At 46.0% G+C, this 22,320-nt stretch overlaps 1 protein-coding gene across 1 annotated transcript in view; it reads left to right on the plus strand.

Annotated features, from left to right (window-relative positions):
* The window catches only part of LOC135805254 (cold shock domain-containing protein E1-like), a 28,668-nt gene extending 8,108 nt beyond the window's left edge, over window positions 1-20,560 (plus strand). Inside the window, exons 10-28 of the mRNA XM_065319268.1 lie at window positions 477-612; window positions 1,283-1,363; window positions 3,186-3,245; window positions 6,902-6,967; window positions 7,608-7,648; window positions 8,013-8,101; window positions 9,913-9,983; window positions 11,148-11,363; window positions 11,573-11,673; window positions 11,850-11,976; window positions 12,165-12,257; window positions 12,464-12,543; window positions 13,612-13,723; window positions 14,566-14,625; window positions 15,275-15,598; window positions 15,814-15,921; window positions 17,256-17,335; window positions 17,782-17,841; window positions 19,014-20,560. Of these exons, the coding sequence (XP_065175340.1) occupies window positions 477-612; window positions 1,283-1,363; window positions 3,186-3,245; window positions 6,902-6,967; window positions 7,608-7,648; window positions 8,013-8,101; window positions 9,913-9,983; window positions 11,148-11,363; window positions 11,573-11,673; window positions 11,850-11,976; window positions 12,165-12,257; window positions 12,464-12,543; window positions 13,612-13,723; window positions 14,566-14,625; window positions 15,275-15,598; window positions 15,814-15,921; window positions 17,256-17,335; window positions 17,782-17,841; window positions 19,014-19,155 (2,047 nt within the window). The 3' untranslated portion in view covers window positions 19,156-20,560. The remainder of the gene's footprint in view (window positions 1-476; window positions 613-1,282; window positions 1,364-3,185; window positions 3,246-6,901; window positions 6,968-7,607; window positions 7,649-8,012; window positions 8,102-9,912; window positions 9,984-11,147; window positions 11,364-11,572; window positions 11,674-11,849; window positions 11,977-12,164; window positions 12,258-12,463; window positions 12,544-13,611; window positions 13,724-14,565; window positions 14,626-15,274; window positions 15,599-15,813; window positions 15,922-17,255; window positions 17,336-17,781; window positions 17,842-19,013) is intronic.
* Window positions 20,561-22,320: the final 1,760 nt, after the last annotated feature.

Genomic DNA, 22,320 nt, shown 5'->3' on the forward strand with positions numbered 1-22,320 from the left:
GAATTAGACGTAACTTTGAAAACGATTCCGCAGGATGCGCTGGAACAGCGCTGCAAGCCAGCAAATGCGTTTCGGCTCTGGGAGTGCGCTACAGGTCAATATCCACCCCTCACACCATTCTTGCTTTTGCGAAGCTCAAATACTTGTAGACAAACCCAGGAGTTTAATTTGAATAATATTTGAATGAATGCATCCTTGCCAACAGCTGATGGAATCAGGGAAAACTTTGACCAGTAAGTCACGCATTGCACCCCAAGTGCGAATTTACCGAGATCAAATTTAGGAGTTTTGTATCTCAAGAACTGCTTGCCTGCCTGATCACTTCAGCGATTATGTTTGCTGCTATTTTACATCGTGGCAAGGTGTATGGCTCGCATGCCAGCTGAATGAGTAAAGGATGGCTAGCGTAAAGGTGCGGAGCATTGCATTGTTCACTTGTCCACATGATCTGAATTTGTTTGTTGTTTTTCATTCAGAACGAATCGCCAGGAAGCCTTCAGCGTGTCGGTCATTGAGCCTGCATCAGCCAGTGTTGAGACTTCATCACGCGGCATTGTCCGTGATCTTCGAGATACGTACGGTTTCATTGAGAGAGCTGATACGCGCACACGGGTAAGCAGCCAGGCGATCACTCATCGCTGATTGCTCTGCCCCATTGTTTCATGTTGAAGCTCAAACCCCGTTCTTTTACAAGGACTTGTCAGAAGTGAGCTCACTGTACTTTGGTTACTCCGGTTAACTGTGTACTAAATAAATTTAACCTTGTCCCGTTCACCGTTTCCTTGTCTTGGCTGCTCTGAAAGTTGTCTCCCAGTCTTATTGACATGATGCTCTTGCCATGAGTGATATTCCCGAACCCCGACCACCACCCTGTGTAATACTGTACAGTATTGCCTGACCAAGCCCTGGACTGCATATCCGCTCTGATTTGGTCGAGCATCCTCACTCAATCGGAGTCTTTCACGTGTTGTGACTACTCGCCTGTAAGTGAGTGGTGGACTAACTGGAAAGAAAAGTCATCAGAAAAAAAGCTCTTTGTGAATATGCCATGTGGCTTAAAAATCTCTCTCTCTCTCTCTCTCTCTCTCTCTCTCTCTCTCTCTCTCTCTCTCTCTCTCTCTCTCTCTCTCTCTCTCTCTCTCTCTCTCTCTCTCTCTCTCTCTCTCTCTCTCTCTCTCTCTGTCTCTCTCTCTCTGTGTCTCTCTCTCTCTGTGTCTCTCTCTCTCTGTCTCTCTCTCTGTCTCTGTGTGTGTCTCTCACACACACGCACACCAATTTACAGATATTTTTTCACTTCAGTGAGCTGTTGGGGGCTGATCCACAAGTCGGTGACTGTGTCGAATTTTCAATCCGTGAGCAGCAAGTAAGTGGAAAGAATCTAGTTGTCAGTAAGTTATAGCAAGCTGTGATTGTTTTGGTTTGTCTCTCCATTTGGTTTTTGCTGGGAATGCTTTACTTTATGGTACTATCAGCTTCAATTGTTATACTAGTACCGTCTTTTCCGGAGTATAAGGCGCACTGGAGTATAAACCGCATCCCCCATTTTTTGGCTCGAAATATAGTGGTCTACCCTATTTCATCATCATCATCATCATCATCTGCATTGCCGAAAAAATAATAATAGTAAAAATTAAAAATAATAAACGGCATTATGCAGCTGTGTAAGCAGTAGATGCACAGTGTGACTGCCAGGCATCTCTGTCAGATGCCAATTGGCAATTCTCATGCAGAGACATACCAGTCCACGAAACGATATTGTCAGCAAAGGAAATCTTCGGACGACCACGCTTTCTCTTACCATCCACAACACCAAACATCACGTCACGTACAAGCTCGCAGCCAGATGGGCGGCATGTGTGCCCGAAATAGGCCAGTTTGCGTATCTTGACCCTGGCTAGCAGCTGTCTCTGTACTCCCAAATCCACCAGGATACTCTCATTTGTGCGCTTCTCCATCCAGGATACTCTGAGCAGACGTCGGTAGCACCACATTTCTGCTGCCTGTATTCGTCGTTCATCTGTCTTCCGGAGAGTCCAACTCTCAGCTACATACAGCAGGACAGACCACACAAGGGCATGCATTATCCGGATTTTCAGCTGTCTGGAGATGTTGTGGTCTTTCCAGATGTCAACTAACTGCAGCATCCGCTCTTTCGCCATGGCAATTCTTGACCGAATATCGAGGCTGCAATCACCGTTTGTTGTCTTCCAGGATCCCAGATACTTGAAACTGCTCACCTCTGCATTTCGTTCTCCATCGACCACAAGTGGCGTTGGAGCAGTATCGTTTGCACCAGCAATACAGGTTCCGATATGCATGATCTTGGTTTTGGACAGATTCAGTGACAGGCCCCTCTCTCTTCCAGCGTCATTAACAGCATTGGTGAGGGTACACACTTCTGATGGATGTGCACACAATCCCGTGTCATCTGCATATCGTAGGTTCGACAGCTGGCGTCCTCCGATTCTCACACCGATACTGTCCACATCAGCAACACGCATAACACTCTCAGTATACAGGCTAAATAGATGTGGGGACAAAATACAGCCCTGTCGAACACCCTTCTTGATGGCGAACTCTGGCGAATGCGAGCCATTCCATCTGATAACTCCGCTCATCCATGTGTAAAGATTCTGGAGCAAACAACTATATGGCGAGGGAAACCAAAATCCAAAAGGCAACCGAAAAGATGTAAATGGTTAACTGTGTCAAAGGCTTTACGATAATCGATAAATACAATGGATATAGGACTCTGCCATTCAAGAGATTTTTCGATAATGATTTGCAGAACACAGAGCATATCTACAGTACTGCGACCAGCTCGAAAACCAGCCTGCTCATCTGGTAACTCAGCCTCTATCTTCTTTTTCATACGATTCAAGATAATTGTCAGAAGAATCTTGCTTGCATGTGACATCAAAGCAATGGTCCGATAGTTGGAACACTCCTTAGCTGATCCAGCTTTGGGTAGCATGACGATTTCGTGACGTTTCCACGCTTTTGGCCATCTCCCTGTTTATCACCATTAATTTGATCATCGAAGTATAAGCTGTATCCCCTTTACACTTTTTTTTGGGTGAATTTTGAGTGTTCAAAGTGCGGCTTATACTCCGGAAAATACGGTGCCTGTTTTTTCTTGCCTTCAATAAAAGAATTCCATCATACTGTCATGTTTGTATCTTCAGGATGGTCGACAATGTGCCTGTAAAGTGTCTGGCCTGCCTGAAGGCAGTGTGCGCATGGAGGTAAGCACTACGTGTTTTCTATGCCATTGTTGTACTCTTGATCTCAAGTCCATTTGTTGTATACTACAGTAAAACCTGTAACTAAAGACCACCGTGACTAGCGACCAGCCTGGTACTGCAGACCACCGTGACTAGCGACCAGCCTGGTACTACAGACCACTTCGCCAGGCACGGACGGTCTCACATTCAAAATGCACTGTGACTAGCGACTACCTGCTGAACGCGACCAGCGACCGCCTTTTCCTGTCCCAACGATGATTTTTGACCTGTAACTAGCGACCGCACTGTAGGAAATCAAATGTTGCTGGAAGCTCCTTCTTCAAATTTTGATGATTTTCCGTGGTCCTGAAAGGAGTCTTTCGATACTACAGCTGAAGAAATGAACGCAGGTCATTTTGACTGTGGAGTCGGTGTGGACTGCACTACACCTGTCAGAATTTCAAGCACTGTCTAGAATAAACATGATAGGAAACGTCTTGGAGAGCGCATCGAAAGCGCTCTGATTGATGTTACTACTCGGAGGAGAAACGAAGACTAAGCGGCTCTGTCACCCCAGTAATACACACGAATCGACGATGGCATCAAGGAATCCAGAAACAAAGCAGCACCGCAAGGTCCTGATGCTGAAGGATTGCGTTCAAGCAATCGAGAAGTCGCAACAAGGACAGTCGGTACGATAGATCGCATGAAAAAATTTGAAGCCCAGCGCAAAACGAAACTTCCACAGGGAACGTTTTGACTCCTGGCTTCAGAAGTAGGAGCTGAATTTGATGTCCGCAAAAAATATTAATCTTCTCTCTCTCTCTCTGTCTCTCTCCACCTCTCCGTCTTTCTCTCCAAGTGTTGTTTGACCTAAAATAAGAATGGCATTGCGCAAGTCTTGGGGAATTGTATTAGCTGCATTTTGATATACATATCATATAATGGGATCCATATATAGTCGCACGGTGCAAACCTCTAACTAAAGACCACCTGCTACTAAAGACCGCTTTTGCTGGCACCAAGGGGTGGTCGGTAGTCACAGGTTTTACTGTACTTGGAAACTAGAACAGTGCTTTTCACTACTCATATTTCAGCACAGTAACATTGGGTGCCAAACAACATTCAGGCTAGAAAGACACCGAAATGTAAGAATGTGCCAAACTGGAACAACATTAGGAACAGAAAAGGACCAAGGAACTACAAGTTATATAATGTCCACTAATACCACCAGTTTCTGACAATCAGCTCGTGCAATAACATTGCACGACACTGACCAACGGTACTGACATGATTGTCAGTATCTGGTGGTGTTAGTGGACATTATAGCGTAACTTGTAGTTCCTTGGTCCTTTTCTTTTCTAAAAAAATTATCCTTGGCCCTCCATCCAAGAACATTAGGAACATTAGTATTTTGTTTTTTCAATAGACACCCTTTATTAACCCTTTACCATCCGACCAAAATTCCCCAGCAGTCCCAAATGCAATAATTCTCACCTTATTCTGAGAATATCTTCGGTTCTAATCAACCAATTTTCACAATCTTGGGCATTTTGGAAAGCTCTCCACGAGCTGCGTACATTGCGCTCAAACAGGACACTGCTGAGATCACATATCCAGCACCAGGGAGCTTCAAATACTCCCCATCGCTGGATATACGAGGAAATTCTCTCCTCACCAGCCATTTCTCGCTCCTTCATCGTAAACATTCCAAATATTTTCCCTGAGTTTCTTTTCATGCTGCCCACGCGCTCAAAGCATGCCAAAGTGACTCAGCATGTCAGTAGAGGGGAAATTCCCCGCTCGAGGTCAGTCACTCGGAAAGAAATTCGACTTTTGCCGTGGCTGAAATGTCGAGCGTAAGACCTTTGGCGTGCGACATTGCAGCTCTTCACCAATTGATGCAATGGAAAGCTGAGCTCTTCGGCTTCTTCGTAGATACTTAGTTTTTTAAATTCCGCCAAGAATCGATCGAGTTACGAATGTTTTAGTGTATGTATGTCCATCGATCTCTAGAGATCGATTTAAGTACGCACGGATGGTAAAGGGTTAAATAGCAAAAAAAACGTTATGTTGTAACGGTATTATAGGCTATTCATGCTACGTTACAATACGCGTCACGTTTTGGAATACGACGTACTGGAAGACGTCATTTTCATGCAGGTGCATTCACACAGCCACGTATACGCTTTTCGTACAGCTGTGCGCACAGCTTCTTTTGGACACAAACAGCTGGGAACGACAGAACGAACCTCGGTACAGGGATCTGGATATGTCGTCTAGCTTCTTTTGGACACAAACAGCTGGGAACGACAGAACGAACCTCGGTACAGGGATCTGGATACGTCGTCTACGTTTTCGTATCAGGGGTACGATTTTCCCGCCACATTCCATGTTGTCATGGCTATCCGGACGAAAACGTCACGTACGCCACGTTTGGGCGTAGTGTGAATGGCCCATTAGGCCACACCAAGTTATTTCTATGTTTCGCGTCACACGCGCGCGTACCTTTTCGAATCCTTGACAAGAAAAAAAAGAACCTAGACGAGCCAATCGATGGCTATTCTGGCGAACATTCTCTAGCCAGTATGGCAGATCAGAGGTTATCAGCTTCTCCATAATCTTGCATTCCAGGCTATGGTACGTAGAAGGTGAGAGAGATGAAAATTTCTATTTTTCCAACCCGTGCAGTAGGCCTAGGGCCTGCTCACCAAGCGAGCAGAGATTCCAGGTGTCAAGGACTTCGAGATTTTCCACGATTGTGATGGAGCGGGATCCCACTCGACTCATGTCAAAATGCAGAAGGAGCCATCCATGAAATCTCTTACTGTATCGCTCCAGCCCAGTCTGCCAGCTGTCCTGTGACGACTTGTTGTCGTTTTGGATAGACGTGACAGTTTAGTAGCGGTATTCTGTGTGCAACATGGCTCAGTACACATAGAATGGAGTTTTGTTTTTTCTTCTGTTTTCCGCCCGCCCGCGTGCCTTTTCCAGAAAATATCCGACGCGAAACATAGAATTAACTTGGTGTGGCCTTACCGTAAGGGGAAAAATACTAAGATTTGAATTTTTAACAAATTTCTAAAATGGCATCACAAACCGGGATATTCGGTCATCAGTGTTCTGAAGTTGATAGATATCACTTCAAGGATAGCTAGTGGATGAAAATTTAAATTAACTTGTCAACTGCATTGTACGCTGCAAAAGCTGGGTTTTTGAATTTGTAACTAGTGGCTGTGTCATACGGTGGAATTGGATAGGTAGCATAGCATCGCAGCCATGTTTTCGTTCTCACAGATTTACACCAGGCCCGAACGTACCTTGCCAGAGTGCTCAAACTGACAAGTCAGTTGAAGTTTTTTTGGTTTGGGTTTGAAAATCGTTATTCTACACATGCATTTTTCTAATTTCTTCTCCAGCGTATGTTTTATTGCATTTAATTTTTAATCCATTGTGTTAATTTTTGCCCCTAAAAAAGGCCTGTGTCTATTATCACTGCATGCTCAGTGTACCTGTTCTATATGAATGCACATGTAAAAGCACAGAATAAGGCATGTACTCTTGCTGGCCACTCGTGGTGTACGTCATTCATTCTGCGAACTATGTGTGTGTGTGTCTGTGTGTGTCTGTGTATGCGTGTGTGTTTTCGTACAACTCGTTTGTTCTGCTTTTATTAGGATGTTGAATCTGCTGAACGTGTGGGTACTATCGAAATTGGTCTGGACAGCACCAGGAAGGGAGAGGTTCGTTGTTGACAACCGAGTATACGTGTGTGCGCGCGCTGCTAGTCCTCTAGTTCTTGTATAGTGCTGTTGAAGATACACACTGTTGAGTCACCTCCACCATTACACTGTGCTCCCTAGATCCTCCTGCACACAACCATCACCACTGCGAGGACACTTCCGTAGACGATATTGATAGTCATGGTGATTGATTTTCCGCGCCAAATTTCTGACGCTGCATGCATGTCCCATGCCCGTCGACAGTACTTCACACTTTCCTCTTCTTGCGTTGTCATCTCGGCTATGCCAGTTTTGTGTGTGAAAAACCCTATATAATAGCAGTTTGGTCTATACTTTAATCATTCAACATCTACCTTCACTGATGAGCTATATGTTAGCGAAACAGCTGTCTGAAGGAGTGATCAATATCGTCTACGGAAGTGTCCTCTCAGTGGTGATGGTTGTGTGCAGGAGGGTCTAGTCGGCTAAGAGCGCAGTGTAATGGTGGAGGGGACTCAACATTTTCTTCAATGTCCGAGAGCTCTGTCGCCCTCTGTAATAATGAAGATACGCACTGGATTTGCAATTATTGTAATACCCACTGTATGTGCTGAGTGCCCGTATTCATTTGATGTTCAATCTTCTCTACGTATCGATGCAGGAAACGCAATTTGGCCGAATTAAATGTGTCATAAACAGCAGGTAAGAGAAGAGAGCTGCTTGGCAGCCCTGCATTAAACAATGCCTAGGACACCCTGTGGAAACTGCAGACTTTCCATCATTTTCTGGTTCTCTATACCTACACATACTTCAAAGTACACTGTTTGAAGAAAAGAGGTCCAGTCGCTTTGTGTTGTATCGTAAAGCTTCATGCCGATGCCATCATCCGCTAACTACAAGTGTTATGGGTAGATAGCTCTATGCTCTGTGCATTGAGCACTTTTGTTCGGCACTTGCCACAGCGTTCTAGGTCTCTTTTAAATTATCCTGGTGATGGAAGTCTCGCTTCAGTTCAGCAGCATTTTTTAAATGACACAATCATATTGCTTCCATGTTTCCATGTCAGAGAGGAAACGCTTGACTTTGCTGATCGTGAGTTTGATGGAAACTACACCTTGTCACCTGGTGATCGGGTCTACTTTCATCACTCTGTTGGTACGTAGTGATGCAGTACACACATCTCTCTCTCTCTCTCTCTCTCTCTCTCTCTCTCTCTCTCTCTCTCTCTCTCTCTCTCTCCCTCTCTCTCTCTCTCTCCCTCTCTCTCTCTCTCTCTCTCTCTCTCTCTATCTATCTATCTATCTCTCTCTATCTCTCTCTATCTCTCTCTATCTCTCTCTCTCTCTCTCTCTCTCTCTCTCTCTCTCTCTCTCTCTCTCTCTCACACATACACACGCACACACACACACACACACACACACACACACACACACACACACACACACACACACACACACACACACACACACACACACACACACACACACACTCTTACTTACTTACTTACTTACTCACCCACTCACTTACTTACTTACTTACTTACTTACTTACTTACTTACTTACTTACTTACTTACTTACTTACCCCCACCCCGTCTCTCTCTCTCTCTCTCTCTCTCTCTCTCTCTTCTCTCTCTCTCTCTCTCTCTCTCTCTCTCTCTCTCTCTCTCTCTCTCTCTCTCTCTCTCTCTCTCTCTCTCTCTCTTACTCCGTAAACAAAGCTGGTGGTGCACTCATCCTTCTATCACGGCTGCTGTTTGGTACCGTATTTTCCGGAGTACATGTATAAGTCGCACCCAGTTTTTTTGTCACGCAATACAGACATCTATCCTGTATGCGGCGTATAAGCCACATCCCGCATTTGCTGATTTTACGGCTAGCAGCTTGATTGCCTACTTCCCTGGCAGTATGAAGCGAGTCTCAATGCTGCTACGCTTCGACAGTGCCATGATTCAGCTTTAAACGTCAGATGAAAGGACACGACATTAACTTGCACTGATCCAATGTGTGTAGTCCATGCGCATGTGCCCAGTTGTGTCGTTACGGCTGTTGCAATTTTGCAAGTAACAGTAGTTATGCGAATTACTGCACACTACTTCGCACACGGTTCATTTGATCATCGTAGGAAAAGCTGCACCGACTTTTGGGTGAGTTATGAGTTTTAAAAAAATGCGTCCTTTACTCCGGAAAATGTGGTGTGTTTCTTGAGAACTGTACTTTTCTGACTATAGTAGATGACATCATCCAACACACAATCCTTAGTCCACCCTGGCTTTAGTATGGAAGGCTTCAAGCAGAGAAATTGTTCACACCTTTTAAAAAAACTAAAGCTTTACACTTGCCTCATGTGGATTGTGTCCCTCTTGCTCTGGCATGTAACTGCCACAGTCTTATCATTGTTAAAATTAGATTGTCCTTTTCCTGAGCCTCTTCCACTACTCATTTTCATGATCCTCTGCCCTGCTTCTTTTCATGGTCCTCTGCCACTAATCGTTTTCATGGATCTCTGCCACGAATCATTTTCATGGTCCTCTGCCAATCATTTTCATGGACCTCTGCCACAAATCATTTTCATGGACCTCTGCCACTACAACTGTACTCATTTGTATGGACCTCTGCCACTACTCATTTTCATTGTCTTTTGCCCTATTCTTCTTTTCATGATCCTCTGCTCTACTTCTGTCGCTACTCATTTTCATGATCCTCTGCCCCACTCATTTTTATGATCCTCTGCCCTACTTCTTTCTGTCGCTACTCATTTTTATGATCCTCTGCCCTACTTCTTTGGTTGCTATGGCTACTTGATGCGGCAAAAATAATGGAGATACCCCTGCATGTGGCATTTGCAGTTTTTTTAATCGCATTAATTCTTGCTCATTTTGTACTGCAGGTCGTGGTGGACAGCGCAAGCATGTGGCATTTGCAGTTTTTTTTAATCGCATTAATTCTTGCTCATTTTGTACTGCAGGTCGTGGTGGACAGCGCAAGGCTGTCAAGGTGTCTCTACTGGACCTGGCTGCAGACTGTGTGAGAGAAAAGGTGAGAGTTACTATCCCTGTACAGTACATGTACTGTCTGAGCAGCGCCGAAAGAGCGAAATTTCATACACAGAAGAGGTCAGCGATGCCTTGCTGATGTGTCTCAAAGCTCGATGCAAGGACGTGCGTCACCATGGCATTCGCGCAGTTTGGTGTAGCTTGTACGAATCTACAAGCAACTCTTGAACCTTTCGTGCAACTTTGCTGCAAAGAAAGTCTGAATTGCACGTCATGTTGCATGCATCATCGCGAACATTGAGCCACGCTCAACCTCTGCAATCAACCCTTTGCGACAGCTGCAGGAGTTGCGCGACTAGTGCCATTTGGGTATTTCCTGGTTTCGCGGCCGTCGCATTGCGAAAAAGCTTCTGCGAATCCCGCTTTAGTACGTACTCGAATAAGGCGTGAAGAGTAATGGTAGCCCATCCCCGATTCTGATCATAAGGGGCAGGAAGTGTTAGAGACCTCTTGTTTCAAAAACCTCCCAACACAGTGTGGTTCTTATCTCCTGTCCCTTGTCACCTACATGTACGTACACCTGCTCAATGCAGACATTTTTCGAGGCACGGATTTTCCCTCCAAACGCGCACATACTAATCAATTTGGATTGCACGTACTGGTACTTCACCAAGACGTACGGTTGTGTATGATGTATTAGTAAGCTTGTTGTTGTTTTTTGTTTAGCTTTATTTTTACTTCACCGTAGGCACAGGCAAAATCTGAATTCTCGCTGGGCGTATTGCCACAGTCCTCACAAAACGATGAAGATCCTGTCCCTGAAATTGCTGGCCAGTGCGTATGGTGCACTTGGAGTTTCTTCGTGAGCCATTAAAGCACGATCTAACTCATGGCAGCCGTGAGTTGACTGGCTTGCGACTTGCTGTGTGTCGGTTTTTGGCCCTACAACAGCAAAAAAAGTCATTAATGGGCTATGGACACTGCACTATCATTGCAACCTGAAATAGTTGAGCATTTTGTTGTGCATGTATCACATGTGCTTGTGTTAGTCATAGTACAGAACCCAAGTTTAGAAAAGAAGTACATGTGTCTCGGATGCCAAATGCATGTTCTGGTCCAGAGGGTACACTTTATCAGAGCTCCACTGAAGTGTTCTGCTTTCTGGTGTGCTAAGCTCTCTTCTCTTTTTTCCCCACCGCTGGTGTAGGGTATAATCATCTCATTGAAGGAAGGATCGCACTTTGGCTTCATCCGTTGCTGTCAGCGTGATGATCTACGTGTGTTCTTTCACTACAACGAGTGGCTGGAGAACAAGACACGGCCGTCAACTGGAGATGAGGTGGAATTCGAGTTTGTTGAGTCCCACGCCCAGAACCAGCGTCGTGCCATTCGGATAAAGAAGCTGGCTGCTGGCTCCGTCGAGGTACGTAGTTGGATGACGCTCTTCTGAGCAGGTGTTTTGGAAAAAGATGTATTTATTGCCGAAATCGATCACTCCTGCCATGTACTTCGAAGAAGTTTTTTGTGCATCGAAGTCACTACTGCTACATGACCTTGTGACTGTACGTTTTATTCACTTGACGTGTGTGTGTGTGTGTGTGTGTGTGTGTGTGTGTGGTGTGCTCTGGGCAGGTTATTCACGAGGAATTCAGCCACGGTGTGATTCAGACTGCCCCCAGATTGAACCGTTCGGCGTCCAAAGGATCAGTGACCAGTGTTACGTTCAGTGACAGGTGAGCGATTCTTTCCTGTTCCGGTTCACCTCTTCTCCTTTCTTTCCTGCTCTCCCTCTCTTGCCTTGAACTTGTCAGTTCGTTCTATCCTGTCTCTCCTTTTTCGTCGCACTGACTACGAATATTTTCTTCGAAATTTTCGTCTTCATTTCCTATCTTGTCTTATCTCTTCACAGCCGAGAGCGTGAGATGGAACCAGGTTTGATTCGTGTCAGCAATACCTCTGACGAGAGCACCAGCAGTGTCAACTACTTTGAACGGGACTGCGTCGACACGAGAACAGTTCCTTATCCGGGTGATGAGGTGAGGCTTTCAGCTGACTGTGTGCTTCCTGTTGCTGATTCGCTTTCTTTCTGTCTTCGTGTGCTCATCAGTGCGGTGGATCTCATTTGTTTGTCTATTCTGACTATCCTCTCATGGCCCAATATTCTAGTGCACTGATGCTGACGAATAATGCGGCTGATGTCTATTTTGGTTATGTCCCTTGTCAGGTGGTGTTCCGACTATGCGAGAACAAATGCACTGGAAATCTCACTGCCGTCAAGGTTTCAGTTATCCGTGCCGCTGAAGTGCAAACGGAAAAGGTTAGCTCTACTAGTTATCACAAGGAATGCAACAAGCCCTCTCTCCCTCTCTCTCTCCCTCTCTCTCTCTCTCTCTCTCTCTCTCTCTCTCTCTCTCTCTCTCTCTCTCTCTCTCCCTCTCTCTGTTAAACGTACAAGACAAGGTCACCGCTCCTTGCCATTTCTAATACTCCTGTTATTGCTACTGTTTTTGCCACTGTTCTCAGGGTGTCGTTGTGGCTCTCAAGTCCAACTTCGGCTTCATTGAGACTGACGACCATCGAGAGCAGCTCTACTTCAAGATAAAGTAAGTTTCTTTTGTGCCGTTTTCTGTTTTACTGCAACAAATGTGAGGCATGGCAGAGAGTTAGGGGTCGTCCGCAATTATCGAAAGTTTTTTCCAATCCGTAGTAGCTTCAAATTTTTCCTCACCCACCCACCCACCCCCCCCAGTCCGTAATAAAATATTATTGATGGACACGCAACGCAACACATATGGAACAAACTCAATGAGTGCTGGTCCATCCTTGTTCGTCGTCTTGGACAACTGCCACAAGCAATTTATTGTTCTGTAATAATCAGAGTCACCAGCGGTTTTGAAAAAGGGCTGCTTCTTCACCGCCTTTCCAAACAACGTCGCCTGTCTGGACATAGTCAATAACAGTCGTCAGCGCCAGCGCTAGACGGAAGGACTTCAAAGGAGTGCATGGAAGACGGTACTCTGGACGAAGGAGACAGTGAAACTCAAAAATAGAAGGTGTCGACTCGCCGTCGAATGCGCCGAACTTTATGATCCCCGGCCCAGGAGCAGCCAAGGAAGCGCGCGCGGGGGCGCAGAAACTGCCAGAACTACAAAAATATTATAAGACTTTAGTACTCAATTATAAGACTTTAGTAGTAGACAGTTCGCGCGCAGCCGCGCGTGGAAAACAGGGGCTACACGTAGACGTACACGTGGCACGCGCACGTGTCATTTCGGAAGTTTTTCAATCCGTAACTGGCCTTGACCCACCCACCCACTTTCGAAGCTACTACGGATTGGAAAAAACTTTCGATAATTGCGGACGACCCCTTACCATGGCTGTGGAATAATCTGTGATGCTCTGGGCACATATATCCCTTTGTCCTTCTTGTCTTACAGGGTTCTAGCCGGGGGGGGGCACTACTCGTTTGTCGATTTTTTTATGCCATTCAGCAAAAATGCAGTCGATAGTCACATTTGTCTGGGGTGAAGTCCCCGTACGTTGTATTTCGCATGGCAAGACAATTTTGGAGAATGGAAAAATGGGTTACAGGATAACTGTTCCCCCACCCCCACTCCTTCCCTACTATTTTAACCTGGTTAGAACCATGTCTTGTGTTGTTTGTCTCAAAGGGGTGATGAGTATAAGATCATGGATGAAGTATCGTTTGTCGTCAGCCACCGAGGTGGTAGGACGTTTGCTGAAGACATCGCAGTTTTGCCGCCAGGAAGCTTGGACCACGAGGTGAGGCCGCAATGGTGGGAGTGCTGTCCTGTACTGATGTCGCATGCGTGCGCGTGTCTGTGTGTGTGCTTGTGTGTATGCGTGTGTGTGCATGCACATGTGTGTGTGTGTGTGTGTGTGTGTGTGTGTGTGTGTGTATGTGTCTATGCTTGTGCATACGTAATACGTGTGTGTTCCGTAGGTTAGACATTGTCTGCCTGCTCTGGTGCAGTGTATGTTAGTACTGGCCAGTCTAATTTAGCCTCATGGTCCAGATCATTGACGTTACCGTATTTGCGGGGTGATAGCCACGCCGGGGTCTAAGCTGCACACCCCCCCCCCCCCCCCCCTTGGGGTCGAACTTTAATTTTTTTGGCAATCTAACTTGGTGGGGGAAAGGAGAAAACCAAAGTCAAAGAGGAGTGTATGGGTACCTACACAAGACGTTACTAATGGCACGGCTGAAGTTCTAGCAAAAGTTTCCTATGTATGTAGTTTGTCCTTCGCTCTGAACTTACAACACGTAGAAGCTTTCATTGCACTATGTCATGTGAAAAGCAGTCAAATGACACCATACATGCATTATACGCTTGGAACGCTGTAGCGCTGGTCGATTCACATCCAGCATTCGGAGTCTAAGCCGCGGGGATTTTGAGGGCTATTTGTTTTAAAGCGCAGCTACCGGCAAATGCGGCACACTCTGATTTAAACCCATGTATGCTGCACTTGTGTGTGTGTGTGTGTGTGTGTGTGTGCGTGTGTGTGTGTGTGTGTGTGTGTGTGTGTGTGTGTGTCAATGGCTATGTGGGTGTGCCTGTATCTAACGTTGCACCTGTGACGGTGTGCGTCATTCTTGAATCCAGGTAACACTAGGCTTCACATTGGAAGGTACCGTCACCAAGCCAGTAAATGATGAAAGTGTCGTAAGTAAACCATTGCCTGTGTTCATTTATTATTGCAACTGGCACTGCATTGCATTTTGTCTAGAACTGGATGTTTGCATCCTTCCAAGCTATCTTATCGTATCCTGTTGTGACAGTGTCTTCACCTTGCTTTTGTAGCAGTACAGTGCCTGGTGGCCGTTAGGCATCTACATGACTACAGTTCATTTCAAAACTATAGACGCGCAGTGTTTTTGAAATATTTCAAATTTGGCTGGAACTTTTTGAGAATAGTTTTTGGAATATTGCTCAGGTCCGCTCCACAATTACTCTCATATAGTTTCTAAATGATTGGATAACAGACGCCCAATTTGGAAATATTTATGCACAAAGTGATCACAGATTTTATGTGGTATAGATGCTGGCATAACGGTTTTTGCCTAGGTACGCGTCTATAGTTTTGAAATGGACTGTAGTACATGATATTTGGCTTCGATTCAGCCATGTGCATGTATGTGTCTGACAGTCAGTATGATGTAGTGCTTGAGTGCTTGGTTCTGCGTATGATGTGTTCGCATTTGGAGAGGAAAATATTCCTTTTTCTTGCAGCAACCTTCGCTCTTGCCGTCGTAACGTTTGCAATGTAAGTTTGCTGACAATCCGCTGGGTGTTTTTGTTTGTGCGTGTTTAGGAGGCATACGCAGGTCTGGTTGAAGTGCCCACAAGCGTCTTGGAGACCCTTGTCGGCAGTCAGACAGAATCGTGCAGCACTGAATTGAAGCCGTATGTTGATACATTCATGGCAGAGGCTACCACAGTACTGGAGGCTAGTTGCCCTCTGACGATACCCTTCACCACCCTTAGCCTTTCCGACATCCGAGCCACGCCACAGAAGAGCGAGCAAGTTGTCTTCTCAATCGCCGTCCGGAAGTCCGACTCGAAAACCTTGCATGCCACGCTGCTATCGCAGAAGCGTTCATTAATGCGTGGTCGCATTGACAGCTTGAAAGATGGGGTGAGTGCATGTATGGCAAAAGTCTATGTTCTTTGCCCGTTTCCATTTCTTCCTGCTATGTGACCCTCACTGATTTGTATATACTGACATGGCACACTGAGTGCGTTCATTGATGCTTGTTCTGCAGCTGTGGCTGCTGATCCTGGTTTTGGTTTTGGGGTTTTAAAAATTCAGTATTATTGCTTGGTGTCCCGGTGTTTCTGATGTTGTCACAGTTTGGCTTTATCTCTATGGATGACAGCTCTCATCCAGACAAAGAGAGTCTCTTCTTTCATGAATCAGAAGTTGTTGATGAGGAAGGAAGCGAGCCACAACCACTCGAGGTCAGTACCTTGCACAATACTCAACACACACACACACACACACATGCACGCGCGCGCGCGCGATTTAAAACACTGTGGACCCTGGCGAACGCCAAACGCCACTACAGTCCATTCAGAAAAAGATGAGCGCTGGCTCTGGAGAGCTCCTGTATTTGGCGGTTTTGTGGTACACTGCAGTCCCGCGAGATTCGAAACTTGAAAACGGGTCCAAAAACGGTACCTCAACTGGGGTTTGAACCTCAAATGTACTGTTATGCAAGTGGAGTGAACGGCCTGGATTTTCATGGTTTTACCCCAATTCAGTGCTTTGGGGGCAAAACCTGGCCGAAATCCTATTCTTGTTATGGCTTGCACTTTGGAGAAATAGACTTCAAAAACACAATTGGAAGAGCATTCCATGGGGGGTTGCCAAAAAATTGTGACGAAAACTCAAAATTTGACCCGTTTATGGCCAAAGGCTAGGGGCATGTTCGATCGGTAGGATCGGGATCCCGATCCACCTGATCCACTGGATTCGCACCCTTTCGATTGGTCGAATCCGGATCCGGATCCAACGGATCCAAATGTGACCTTTGTGCGTATATGGCGGGTAAAAATCATTTTTGTACACATTGTGGTACGCACACGTGGATGGAGATAGAGCTTGTTGGCTTTTTGTACGACGCACGCGATGAGTACGACGTTCACCCTTTTGGGTGCCTTGTGAGCGCCATTTTCAACATGGCAACAGTCAAGGTCCAAAATAAAGTGTTCAGTTGAATCTGAAGGATCCGAGGGATCTGAGATCTGGATCCCGATCCCGATCCTTACCAATCGAACATGCCCTAGGATATCATCTTCGGGAATAAACATCTTTGCTTTGTGTACATGTGCATATGGTGCAGTGGCATGTGCAGCGATTTCCAATCGAGAGGTTGCGGGTTCGATTCCTGACGATTATGGTCACACACGTCTTTCTTCTCTTTCTCAGACTCCTCCTGACTTTTCTTTCATTCTCCTGGATGGTTACCAACAGTCAGTGCATGCCGGAGTATGTGGTGTGGTGTGATGTGTGCGTGGGAAACAAATGAACTTTCCCAACAGATGAACTTTCCCTGAAAGTAGGGATTCACTGGCCAGAAAAAAGCCCCTTCATAGCTGTGTGGTCTAGACCAGGCTGAATAGTGGCAGTCAATTCTTCAGCCTTGCAAGCTGTTGAATGGTACAATCGCAGCACAAGCTGCTATGGCTTCTGCTGTAGCATCGCTATCACCGCCTCCGGCGATGGGTATCAAAAGGTCAGAAAAATGTGTATGTGCGTGTGCATGTGTGTGTGTGTGCATGGTGATCTGTAGGTTGGCGACATGGTGGAGTTCACCGTCACTTACAATCAGAAGCGTGGCAAGTCACAGGCCTGCAACGTCCACCGACTTTCGTAAGTAGTTCACTTATCCAATGTGCCGGTCGGGTCTTTTCCAGCTGCCAATACCTGCTGTCAATACTGTATAGCAGGAAATTTTCGGACGGAAATATTTTCGGACAAAGCCAAAATTCGACCTTTCATACGGATTTTATTTTCGTACTGTGCTGCATGCTAACTGCATGTGTTCACAAGCAGTACGCATGTACAGTGGACATAGTTTCACATGAACAAATTTTAGAACGGAATTAATTTTAGTACAAAAGAGGCCGTGTACGAAATCGTACGAAAATAAATTCCGTCCGAAAATTTCCTGCTATACAGTACCTTGCTAATTCATTCATGTGTTGCTCTGTTGAAAAGTATTTTTCAAGGTCTCCATGTTTTCTGACCTACAATAGGCTGGAATTGATGTGTTTGTCGTTTCCTCTTCACATGTGTTTGCGTGTGTGTGTTCTTAGTGACCAGAGACCTGACCGATTATCAAGAAAGATGGAAGCACCCACTCACCAGGGGCCAAGGTGCGTCCTTTTCACTTTTCTGTGTGCACTAGAGCCGGCAGCTTCTGCCATTGCTAAAGTGCTGCTCAATGAAATCCGATTGCTGTACAGCCGCAGACCTGTGAACACTGGGCAAATCCAATAGCTGTACAGCCGCAGACCTGTGAACACTGGGCAAATCCAATAGCTGTACAGCCGCAGACCTGTGAACACTGGGCAAATCCAATAGCTGTACAGCCGCAGACCTGTGAACACTGGGCAAATCCGATTGCTGTACAGCCGCAGACCTGTGAACACTGGGCAAATCCGATTGCTGTACAGCCGCAGACCTGTGAACACTGGGCAAATCCGATTGCTGTACAGCCCCGGACCTGTGAACACTGGGCAAATCCAATTGCTGTACAGCCCCGGACCTGTGAACACTGGGCTTTGCACTATTGCACTATTGCAGGCCACATACTTGACTCCTGTTATCGCATTTTATTGAGTAGCAGTGTACTTTGGCACTGAAAGTCTTTACATTGCACTCATGAAGTCATCTAGTCATCTAGCTTTGTAGCACGTGAACATGTAATGTCTGTAAAGTGTAAACTATGTGTATTACCAGGAGTACATGAAAACCAGAGTGTGCAGCTTGGGGTCTTTTCTGCTATGGGTGTCTGTCACGGCGGAATTCCGTGATTACATCATATTTGGCGCAGATCTGAGGCGGGAAATGGCGTAGTGCGCACAACTGAGCTGTAGTTGTGCAGAAAGAGACCCGCTTGAATCCTGCTTGTACGCACTATATCACTAAAATGATGTAATCACGGAATTCCGCCGTGACAGCAACCCATCCGAGCTGCACACTCTGGTTTTCATGTACTCTTGGTATTACATGTCAAGTGACTGTTACTGGGGTTAGAGCCAATCAGGGACCTTTCTCAGCGTGCAATATTTCTCCATACACGGGCGGATATTACACACTGTTTAATCTCTTGACCTTCCAAGTGCTTTTTCAAGTGCTTCTAGCCCCAGGAGTGATCTGATAGGTGTTAATGTGATTTTTGGTTTTGTACACGCCTTTCTTTGTTCCTTCATTTCGCACATGTACTCGTACATACATGCATGTGTGTGTGTGTGTGTGTCTGTCTGTCTGTCTGTCTGTCCTTCCATGCGTCCATGCACCCATATGTGGCCTTGCTGCTATCCAGGGTGAATGTGAGACGCCAGCCGTGCAAGCCGGACGGAACGTCTGGCTTCAGCAATATCCTGATAGATCGCACCTGCGGTGAGTACTTTGAGTGGCCAACCGAAGAGGAAAGCAGCAGCCCGCCAGCAGTCGAGGAAGAATAGACAATTTGCGAGTAAGTTATCTGCCTGAGCACACGGAAGAATTCCCTTCGTCTCACTCAATCAGCACGCTCTAGGTATCACGCTATTATAATGGAACTCTTGTGATCAGCTCTGATAGACCGGGTCAATGCCACTCCTTGCTACTGTGCCACCGGCGGCGGCGGCAGCAGCAGCAGTTCACCAAGTGACTCCATTACTGTTACTTTTTATTTGGTGAAGCTCATCAAAAAGAAGACAGACAACTGTTCATCAACACATTTGATCCGACCATTGCCGTCACACATCGATACTCTCCACGAGCCACTGGCCTATCATCAGAGCGATTAACAAACCCACAGTTGCTCCACTTCTACTATGCCACTGTCAGATTGTCAAGATGGTGATGGTGTAGACTTCACTAACCCCCACCGTACTACCTCTGTACTACCTCGAAGTACTTCACAACAGCCATGGACAAAACAACAAGAGTTCTTTGTAACGAAGAGAGCTGCACGTGTGAACGGTGCTCTGCTCAAACTTTAATGTTTTCATTCCTGTTTTATCTGCCTCCTCTGTGATGATGGCAACTGCAGCAGCGGAGACATGCTCACGGATAGCGCCACTGCTTCTGTGCTTTCACTTGCTGAGACTCCTCCTGTTTTATTTTGGGTGTGCTGCGCTCGTGCGTGCCTCTCAGATGTGGGTCAGCAATCAAAGTGGTCCCTACCTCAGTCGTCTGCAGGTACTGTACTTATTCTTGTCCTTGTTCTTCCTGACGGCGTTGACTGGCGTCTGTAGTGACTGTCGCAGTGCCAGCTGGTTTCCCTTTCTTTTCATCTACTCGTTTTCAACTTGGACTCTGCTTGTTTGACAGTTGTGCAGGTGTCAAGCATGTGACACATACATGTATGCATAGCGATCGTGCTTCCCAGCTGTTCTTGTATCTTTTCTTCTGTTTTTCCATCTCTTTGTTGTTAGTTGCCTCTCCACCCATCCTCTCTTTCTCTTCTTCCCTGGATTTTTGTTTTCATTCGAACCCCTAACCCAAGTCCAATAAGTTCTCGTTCAATCGAACCTCTAGAGATGTTTTGGCTTTAAAAGACATTCCCTTTCATTTCCTTTTTTGCATTTTTTGGCTAGACCAACTCGGTCGTGGCTCTAGCTTTATAAGAAGACCCACCCCAGTGCATGTAATGCCATGCGTCATCATAGTTCATATAAGAATGTTGATGTAATTTTGACATGTTGTTCCTATGCCGGTAAGCACGCGACATCCTGCTCTGTGCTCTCATTATGTCTTGTGTTCTCTTCTCGTGAGTAGCAATACCATTGAAGTATTTGACCTTTGCTATGCCGTGCCCGTCTCTTCAGCTTCTTGTCATCCTTTGCTTTTCATGCGCAATTAAATCTCAACTTCCGAACGTGTCCTGATTGTGGAAACTGGCAGTGTTTCTGTGCCGCCTTTACAGGCCTGAGCACTCTGCATCCATGGGACCCAGCTCTTGTTCCGTCCTGTCTAAATTGCTACAATGAAACCTGCCCTAACACAAGTACGGCACCGGTAACGGGCTGACACCTTTGCCAGTCTCCGAAGGGTACACATTCGCATGCTTGACCTCCAACATGCCAGTCTCCGAAGGTATCCACATTTGCGTGCTTGACCTCCAACATGCCAGTCTCCGAAGGGTACACATTCGCATGCTTGACCTCCAACATACCAGTCTCCGAAGGGTACACATTGGCATGCTTGACCTCCAGCATGCCAGTCTCTTTCATATCTGCATATCTCCTCTTCCACAAGCAGAATACTGTAAAAAAGTAAAGGAGAAATAAGTGCGGAGATTTCTTTCCAGTAGTAAAGCTCGAGCTCAAACTCAGGGTATGTGCAGTTTAGACTTGGTGTCTGCTCCAAAGCCGGTTCAGCGACCCAGTTGCTATGGGGTACTTGGAGCCGTTTGGAAAAAGAACACCGGGGCACTTGTTACCCGGTTGGGAATACATATCGTCGTCGTATACATAACAAATAGTTGCGGATCCCTGATGTACATGCAGTAGCCGCACTACAGTCCATTTCAAAACTATACGCGTACCTAGGCAAAAACCGTTATGCCAGCATCTATACCACATAAAATCTGTGATCACTTTGTGCATAAATTTTTCCAAATTGGGCGTCTGTTATCCAATCCTTTAGAAACTATATGAGAGTAATTGTGGAGCGATCCTGAGCAATATACCGAAAACTATTCTCAAAAAGTTCCAGCCAAATTTGAAATAATTATTTCAAAAACCCTACGCGTCTATAGTTTTGAAATGCACTGTAGAACGTACCCGGCTCTGACCCGGTTGCAAGAGTTGTGCCAGGTACACGCGTACCCGTTGGTTTGAAATCCGAGAGCAGACACTGATGTGTTGATTATGCTACCCCAGAACAAGGCTGAACTGCAGCGAGCATTTTGGATAGCTTTTGGCGAAAACAAACAACCCCATGGTTGCTCGCACCATCATCATGCTGCATCGGGACTACACAACACCTCGGACAGTCAGAGTGTGACACTCCACTATCTGTGCTGTCCTAACAGACACACACACACACACACACACGCGCGCGCGCGCACACGCACACACACACACAAGAACTTGTGTCCAACAATGCTTGGATTTCTGAAGCATTAGCTGTGAGATTCTGCTCGACAAGCATTGAAACTGGCAGGCACACAAAGCTAATGATTTATGGTTTGCAAGCCATTAATCTTGGTCCTCTTCCTGTACAATAGTCCCGTACATGACGTGTATGCACTACAAGCATGTGTACTTCAGTGCATGATTGTACAATTCCGTGATTACGAGTACCGGTACTGTAAGTCGACAAATATCTGGCGCTTATCGATTTTCGGCCTGGTCTTATTTGGCCGAAAATTTGTTGCGGCCGAAATTTTCTTTTGTAAGGTTCAGTGTGACAGTGCACACAGTCAGCAGCAGTACAGGCTAAAATGGAATGCGGTCGAAATGTGTTTTAGTCCTGGGAGGCCGATATTTGATTGGGCCGGAAGTTTGTAGACGTAGACTTACACTACAAATACGTATTTATATACACAGAATTTTTTTTTTAATTTTGACAGCATGTTACAAGGCGAGGACGCGTAGTGCTCCTGACTACAACCATAACCCGGTTGGCAGAGTCCCGGT

Source organism: Sycon ciliatum, chromosome 1, assembly GCF_964019385.1.
Source record: "Sycon ciliatum chromosome 1, ocSycCili1.1, whole genome shotgun sequence".
Lineage (NCBI taxonomy): Eukaryota > Metazoa > Porifera > Calcarea > Leucosolenida > Sycettidae > Sycon > Sycon ciliatum.